The 9,097-nt window shown below is 46.8% G+C and overlaps 1 protein-coding gene across 1 annotated transcript in view; it reads right to left on the reverse strand.

Annotated features, from left to right (window-relative positions):
* Positions 1–7,586: 7,586 nt before the first annotated feature.
* The window catches only part of LOC108802460 (trichohyalin-like), a 6,650-nt gene continuing 5,139 nt past the window's right edge, over positions 7,587–9,097 (reverse strand). The window contains exon 4 of the mRNA XM_018574316.1: positions 7,587–7,846. Coding sequence (XP_018429818.1) covers positions 7,682–7,846 — 165 coding nt within the window. The 3' untranslated portion in view covers positions 7,587–7,681. The remainder of the gene's footprint in view (positions 7,847–9,097) is intronic.

Below are 9,097 nucleotides of genomic sequence, written 5' to 3' on the forward strand. Positions count from 1 at the left end.
TCAGCTTACTTATCACAAAACGATGCAATACAGACATGGTGTATGACCAAAGGGTTAGCCTTTACGTAGTATAGACTCGGTACTCTAGCGAGATTCACGCCAACACCGTTTGCTACGTTCTCCAAACGAATGTTTGATCAACCTGTTGTATCAGGAAGAAAACGTATAGGAAGAAAAGAGAGATAGAGATGAGGAGGGAATAGAGGTAGGCGTGTATGTCGGTGGAGGAAGAAAAGTGAAGCCATACACTCCAAAGGGTCATAAATTTAGGTAAGGTGTTAGTGTCAGTCGCCAATAGCTCCTCCATGTGCATTATATCGTTAACTTGGCTAACCCATATGGAGAGTGGCGGTGTAGTTGATGTTTTCCAGTATAAGGGAATTACTTGACGGGCTGCTGACAAGATATGTCTCAGAAGCATATTTTTTTGGGATTTTCTGGAACCTGGCAGGAGCGAGAGCAAAGCTACCTCTGGCGAAGGTGCTAATCTATCCTCATATAAGCGATTGTAGATCCCAAAGATTTTTTGCCAAAATGGGAAGATCAGGGGACATGTCCACCAAATATGTAAATATGTACCCCTTACCTCATTGCACCGCCAGCAGGTCTCTGGAGAAGAAGGGAAAATTCGATGTAGGGAGACCGGGTCTCGGTACCATCTAGTAATGATTTTGTAGTTCTTTTCCTGGGCATAGGAGGAGACAGAGGATTTATGGGTGTAGTGATAAATGGTGGTCCAGTCTGAATCCGACAGGTCCCTGTTCAAATCAGCGCACCATTTGGTCTGAGATCCCAACGGTATCTGATGAAGAACATCTCTCAACATCCCATAAATGACTGAGACTGTGTGGCGAACCCCCTCCTTGGAGATAAGTAAACTTTCAAACTCCGTTAGTGGTCTGTGAATTTGCCCCGAGGCATTGAGTGCCGCGCAAAAGCCGGACATTTGTATGTCCAGCAGCCAGTTAGCCGGAGGGTCCGTTGCGCTAGCTGTCATTGGTATAAAGCGTCCAGTAAGGGTATGTATAAAGTCCCTGGCTATGGGCCAGTCAGTCCTTTTGTATCCCCCTACTGAGGAAATGGCAACCCCCGCGGGGAACATTGAGTTGTCAAATAGAGGGGAGAGGGGACCAGGTAAAGTGGTAAGAGAGGGGGCATTGTGAGTGTCGTGCAACGCTTTCAGAGTAGCACAAGTAAGAGGGGATGGGCAAGATAGTATTGTATTTTCGTAGGGAGGGTTCCATGGTAGGGCTCTAAGATCTGCCGGGCTTAGGTCCCGTTCAATCAGTAACGCAGGTTTGGGTTGAGATGAAGGAGGTGGGAACCAGTCTACGATCCGAGATAGGAGAGCGGCCCTGTGGTACTTCTCAAAGTCGGGCAGGCTCACCCCCCCCTGGGATTTGTGTCTGCATAGAACTTTATAACGGATACGGGAATATCCTTTGTGCCACATAAAGCGATTCACCATGGATCGCAGGGTATGAAAGAAGTGTTTCGGTGGACCTATGGGAACAGTTTGGAAGAGATATAGTAATTTTGGGAGGGTCTCCATTTTCAGGGTGTCAATTTTGCCAAACCATGACAGCTTTACATTGTGGTACGACTCAAAGGCCAGGCGGAGGGATCCCAGTAAAGGTAAGTAGTTTAGAGGGAAAAGATCTGACAAGCTAGCTGTGACAGATATGCCTAAATAAGTGAGGGACCGGGTCTGCTATTGGAAGGGAAAATTGCTGCGTAGAAGGGTTACCATTGACGGTGGTAACGTAAGGTTCAGGGCAGTGGATTTGGACATATTAACTTTAAAATTACTGAGCCTGCCGAATCCGTCGAATTCACTGAGGAGAGCCGGGATGCTAATGTGGGGATGTGTGATGTACAGAAGTAGGTCGTCTGCGAATAAAGACATCTTATGGTGAAAGGCTGTCGGAGGGGATCTTGCGTATATCGGGGTTCTTCCGTATGGCTTGTGCCAAGTGTTCCATTACCATGACGTATAGAAGTGGGGAGAGGGGGCATCCCTGTCTAGTTCCGTTGGAAATAGAAAATGGCTCGGAAAACGAGCCGTTCACCATTACCCTCGCCGTGGGGGAGGAATATAGAGACATGATCCTGGTAATAGTGGTCGGCCCCATACCAACATGGAGAAGAGTCTGGCGGAGGAACCTCCAGTCCACACGATCGAATGCCTTTTCAGCATCAATGGACAGTAGGCATGCTTTAGTGTGGTGTTTTTGGATGTGAGAGATCAGATGAATCGTTTTAGTGGTGTTCTCCCTAGCCTCCCTTCCTGGTATGAAGCCGACTTGTTCTGGGTTGATGATGGATGGCAAAGATGGGGAGATACGAAGCGCCAGGAGTTTGGCGAATAGTTTGACATCAATGTTAAGTAGCGAGATCGGCCTAAAGTTTTGGCATAGGGAGGCGTCTTTACCGGGTTTGGGGATAACACAAATATTCGCCTCCAGCATAGTAGAGGGAAAAGGGTGCTTATCATCTATTGAATTAAAGGTACGAGTCAAAATCGGGGACAACAGATCGGAGAGCATCTTGTAGAACCGGGGCGAGTAGCCATCCGGTCCTGCACATTTACCCGTCTTCAAGGACCGGAAAGCACCCTCTACCTCAGATTGAGAGAAAGGGGACTCCAGCTTCAGTGCCTCAGTGTGCTCTATAGTCGGCAGTGCAGTTTGCGAAATGTAGCGTGCCAGAGAATCGGGATCTTTTTCGGTTATCTCGATTTGGGGCGGAGGAGGGAGGTTGTATAGACCCGCGTAATATCTACGGAATTCACTTGCAATGCTCTGGGTGGAGTGCAGTTTAGAGGACTGACGGTTTAAAATAAAAGGGATAAAGGCCCTTGGGGGGCGAGGATGTAATGTTCTAGCCAGGTGTCGGCCACATTTGTTAGCAGATTCGTAGTTTACTTTACAAGCCCTATCCCGAGCAATGAGTGAACTGGTGTCTAATATAGATAACAATTCCCGTCGGGCGTTCGATAGTTCCACATAAGTGGTATCAAGTCGTGTAGCTTTATGTATTCCCTCCATTGTCGCTATAGAAGCCAGGAGTTCAGTTATGCGGGTGGCTCTAGCTTTCTTGAGGCGAGATCTGTGTTTTATAAAAACGCCTCGAACCACGCATTTCAGCGCTTCCCATTGGGTCAGCGGGTGGGTATTGTCACTGGCATGGTCCGATGTAAAATTCCGCACTGCAGTCTTTATCTCGTCTAAGCATAGGGGATCGTTTAACAAATTGTCGTTCAGTCGCCACGAGAAACGCGTGTGTCGAACACTGGGAACACCTAGAGTGAGAAAGACGGGGGCATGGTCAGACCAGATGCAGAGACCAATGTTGGCAAAGGGTGTCGAGTCAAGCAAATGTTGGGCAAGGAACAAATAATCTACGCTACTGTACGAGTTGTGGGCCGGAGAGAAATACGTATAATCTCTCTCAGTTGTATGGAGGGCCCGCCACACATCTACTAGTCCGAGCTTAAGTAGTATATTTCTGAGTTTAGTAAGGGACGTGTGAGAGAGCTGGGACTTACCGGAAGAAGAGTCTAGACAGGGCACCATTGTTATGTTGAACTCTCCTCCCAGTATCAGGTTAGGACATCCAAAATTCTCCAGAGCCGTGGCTAAGTGTGCAAGGAAGGTCAGTTGGTCCTGGTTTGGGAAATAGACATTAGCCAAAGTATAGACATGATCATACATTTTTACCTTCAGGAAAAGGAATCTACCGAGAGGGTCCGCTTGCTGTTGCAGGATCTTGGGGTGCAGAGTCTTGTGAAAGGCGATAGAAACACCTTTGGACCGTGCAACAGAATTAGTGCTGTGATACCAATCAGGATAGTATTTAGTTGGTATTCTGGGGATGGTATCGGTGCGGAAATGAGTTTCCTGCAAGAACAAGATCCCTACTTTGCGTTTATGAAAATGATAGAGCACCTGACTGCGCTTTTGAGGGGTGTTGAAGCCTCTCACATTGAGGGTCGCCAAAGCAATATGGAGGGTAGTCATCATGGGGGCTTAAGGAGTTCTAACATGGCTGTGTGTACCTCACCCGGGGGAAGGAAGGGAAGAGGGAGGGAGGGAGCCAGGAAAGGGGAGACAGCGAAGCAAGGAGAGGAAAGGAGGAAGAGAAGACATAGTAGAAAACAAGCTCTCCCCCGCCACCTAGTGGCGTTCGGAGAGTATAACATTTTGGTGAACAACGTATGGTCCAGTAAACCCTATAGGTATGTAAAATGTCAGCGAGCACACTCACTGACGGCCTAAGTGGGGGTAACGTGGAGAGCACAGGGAGTTTCTCCCGCTCTAGGGCACATGAACATAGTGCAAACATGGTAGCTAAAGGGTACAATGAAAACAAATACAATTTTGGCATAGTAGACTAGTTCCATGAAGTATATTAACATAAGAACAACATGTAACAATATGAACGACAGCAGCAGCCGTGGTTGGCGTCCACAGCAAACATCCCAGGTGGGGCACCGGGCATCAATCGGCGTGCGGCAGGAGGCATTCACTCCCGCAAAGAAAATGTCTCATCTGAGACAACTAAGTTGGAGGAGAATATAGGCGCATGGGCCGATAATCATGTGTGAGAAGACGATGAGGCCACCGTTCGCCCGGCGGATTTTCTCGATATCTGCTTCCACGCTGATGGTGAGACAAAGCCAGGCAGGGTTGGTTTAAGTGGCCAGTCCGGGAGCGAGACTTGAGGGAGTTCCAGCTGTCCTAGGAAAGATGGAAGGTCACCCATGGATCGGAAAACAGCTGATTTGCCTTCATGTACAACAATAAGTTGAAAGGGGAAGCCCCATCTGTATTTGATGTTGCGTTGGCGTAGCAGGTCGAGTAGGGGACGCAGAGCCCTGCGAAGAGTAAGCGTGTGTCCTGATAGATCAGGTAGCAGCATTATAGGGCAGTCATTGAATAAAATTGCGTCTTGCATACGGGCTGCCCTCATGATGTCATCTTTGAGCTTGAAGAAGTGGATCCTGCATATAACATCTCTGGGGTTGGAGCGGTCAGGACGTTTAACCCCTAGTGTTCTGTGAATCCTGTCTATTTCAATGGGGGTATCCTTAGGCTTATTCAGAACCTGATTGAAGAGAGCGATCGCGGCGTCTTCCAGGTCCCTGGAGTCCACAGACTCAGGGAGACCCCTGATGCGGATGTTATTGCGCCGATTTCTGTTCTCCTGATCATCCTGCTGATAAATCAGTTGATGCAGTAACACTGTGTGTTCTTGTAAGGTGGTATCGTGCACGTGCAGCTGGGCTCGCAAATCAGAGGAGGTTTGCTCAACATCCTCCAGTCTGGTGCTTATATCTTTTTTTAAAGCGGACATTTCTTTTTTATATGTGGTTTCAAATCGTGAAAAACAAGATTCAATGTCCTTCATAGTTGGTAGGGCTTTAATATATGCTTCCATGTCCCATCCTCCCTGGGAGCTGAGGGAGGCCTGAGAGCTGCTCCTGGAGCGGTGTGACATACCTCCTGGGCTATGGGGAGAGTTTCTCCCTTGTGGCTGGCTTCCCTGCTGTAAGGTAGGATCTGCAGGGGCCCTGTCATCAATGCTGGCGTGGTGGGACAGTCTTCCTGAGCCCTGGGGAGAGTGTCTCTCATATGTCTGGCTCACCTGATCCTGGTCTGGAGCCTCGTGGTGTGAGGGAGATAGATCCGGTGGCACCATCTTGGATTTGCCAGTGGATCCAGCGGCAGAGGCCGCGGGCGCCGTTCTGGCGAAAAAACGGGTTAATTCCCGCGGCGCGGGTCTCGTTCGCTTCTGCTTTTTCCCCTTCTTCTTCCGGTCGCTCATTGCCGGTGATGCCCGGGGGAAAGCCACTGCTGTCTGCAGAATAAAGTGGCCCCGAGCGGGAGACGAGCCGAGTCACGTCTCACTGCTCCATGCGCCAAGCCACGCCCCCGTGCCTGACTTTTTAGAGGGGGTGACACCAAAATGACTGTCAGTGATTTTGGCATCACCCCTCCAATGGTGTCACCCGGTGTGCCGCCCCAATGGGGCATAGAATATGATATGCATAACCTCAGTTTATATTAACATTGTAAGTAGATAATTTATATAGTTATTTCTTTAGACCATTTTCCTATGGATATTCAATGGTTAGTTATATGCTGCCATCTAGTGGCATTTTTTTGGTATCGTACTTGCTTTTATATGTTCCTTTCCCTGATCTTTATGACACATTTCCCCTGTGTGTATGCTCCGCCCTTCTTCTTGAGTTAGCAATTCCTGTGTCATGGATGCATCTAACAAACCACATGTAACTGGACACATGTAATCTGCATTGCACGCTAAAGAAAGTATCATCTTTTGACCGCATAAATACCGCAATCATTCATCTGCTGTATCCTGTTGTCTGACAGAATAAAGCAACCTTTGTGGATGAAAAGGTATTTGGCGAGTTCAGCTATCTGATAAGGATTGTCCTCAGTGATTGCATCTGCTTATACAGGCCAGGCATAGAAGTCTTAGCAAGGGGACTAAATCGCTATCACAACAATCGGGAGTCAGAATACCCGGTGCGGGCCACACCCCCCTTGTGACGCCACTGTGATATAGCCATGATACAAGCAATTTTTTTTTAAAATAAAAAGGCATGCCTATTTAACCCTTTATAAACCCCTAGTAATCCCTAACCGCCCAAATTGATATCTTCTTACCCTTCTACTCGTAGCCATTATTTTCCAGGTAATTTTATCTCATTTGTAATATTAAAAAGGAGAACTATGAGGCAAGTGTTTTTCACTCATCCTCATAATTCGAGCCGACGTGACAAAAACTGTCGGCTCATAAGATCGGGAAGTGAGCGAACCCATACCGTCGCTCACTCACTTCTTGATCCGGTCCCTGCAGAGAGCTATGACTGTCACTCACAGCTCCCTGCAGGGAACCCCCCCCCCCCGATCTTCCAGCGCTGACTGGCAGGACGGACTGGGGAGGGTACAGCTGGGTGGATCGACAGCAATGTTGGGATCCGTCCCGGCTGCGGCGGTCTCAGTATACCGCAAGCTGTAGCTCTCGGTATACTGAGCTTTGGGTCACGGGATGACGCTAGTATATATCCTCCTGTGACCCTTAGGAGTACTATGGGGAAAAACACTTACCTCATAATTCTCTAACACTTAACATTTTTTGTGCATTCTTATTTTTTTCCCCCCACAAAATGTCGATGAAGAAAAATAAATAAATAATAATAATAAATTTTACTTAAGGAATGCTAAAATGATTAAATAATTAGCCCACGGTGAAAATGTAAACATTGCTTGGGTCCATAAAGGGGTGTACTGATATGAGAGCTGAAGGGGGTTATGAATGTGGATAAGCATTGGCTTCATGTGAAGCATTGGCATGGGCGTTCCTGACTTACTGGAAACTCCAAGAGACTTAGGAAGCCAGGAAATGTCTCCACCCACTAGACTCCACACACTGCTAAGATACCCCTCTTGGGCGGGCGGACTGACCCTCTAAATTCCACCTGCTAAAGGACCCTCATGTTTACAGACCCCGCACTGATATCGTCTCTCTTCACCGGAATAAAATTATTTTTATTTTTTTTTAAACATTTTATTAGAACAAAAGACAACATCAGAAACATTGATATCAGTAACACGTGGAATGGATGAAAGCGGAACGCTCGCCTACGGCGCCCTCAGACCCTCTTCAGGTGAGACACAAACGCAGCATGACAAGCAACCATTATTCCGCCGATCAGGTTCATGAACTCCTGGAAATTCATCTTTCGGTCTTGCTTCCCATCCGTGCTGCCGTCCACTGACTCCATCAACCGACGCACAATGTTCGGGTCCTTCTGACTCTGGAGAGGTAACAGAAAACACGGGGTTGAGACGCGTTTCACTTCCACCTGGGCAAACTTAAACTATATAATCTGTGGTCTGCTCTGGAAATTAAAGTCACTTCGCTTAGAACTGATGATGTTTTTTTATAAACAATTCCCAAGGCCCTTTGCCCTACAAATATCTGTGAATGTTTGTTTTGGGTGAATAATGCCAAAATGTTATGTTCTTGATATATTTTTCCCCAGTGCAAATGTAGTGTGTAGTAATAAAATGATGGAAAGTCAAAGGTCACATCTTTCTGCCTTGAGGAAGGGACCCTGCGCGGCCCCAAAACGTTTATTTGGATGTCTGTGACGCTTTCTGTCCAATAAAAAGGGACATATTTATCTTTACTACTGAGTGCTGGTGATTTCCTGACTTTCCTGTGTTTGCACGGCGCCATCCGTGGTAATTCATCACTGCGAGCACCACTTTTTTTCTTATCTGGCCGGGACTGCTGTGGGGAGTGTGGAGGGTCTCTCCATCGACTTACATTAGTAATAAATGATGGCCACTAGATGGAGCTGAGGAGCACTATAAATATGTATTTTTTCCTATGCGCCATCCAGTGGCCAGAATGTAGTACAACACTATACATTTACGCTGGAATAATTTGAGATATATAACACCTTTAGAAATGTTTAGTAATGACAATCTACACACATACTTCTAGATAATTGCCGGCTTTGTATTCTTTGCATACCTTATTTCTCTTTTCTTCCCCAGTCTACTGGCAGTGGCCATGTTTACTAAGGACAGATTACTAGCTCTCCTTTTACTTCCTGGCACATGTGACCATGCACAGCATCTCAGGGGAGGAAAATGCCTTTCCATGAGATTACAGATGAGATTTCCCAGCAATGCTCTGCTGATGTAACCTTCCCAGGATGCAACACTTGGACACATGACATAATTTGTGACAGAAGTGAATGAACTTTTTGTAATTAAATGAAAAACGTGTTTAACTAATGAATGTAAGAGGATTTTTTTATCATATCAGCATGCAGCGCTGTATGCTGATGTGATTTTTAGTAAAAGGGGGTAAAGGGTCGCTTTAAGAACATTAGTTATTGGCATTATTCTCCCAAAATGATCATTCATAGATATTTGTAGGGCGAAGGGCCTTGCGAATGGTTTCTAAATAGACCCCTTAGTGGAGTGGAGGACGCTGGAGAGTTAAACAGACTTTGCATGTGAATAACTTCCATATTTTTTAAAGCAAACCTCTA

This window comes from Nanorana parkeri, unplaced genomic scaffold (genome assembly GCF_000935625.1).
Source record: "Nanorana parkeri isolate BGI_ZX_2015 unplaced genomic scaffold, ASM93562v1 scaffold2875, whole genome shotgun sequence".
Classification (NCBI taxonomy): Eukaryota; Metazoa; Chordata; class Amphibia; order Anura; family Dicroglossidae; genus Nanorana; species Nanorana parkeri.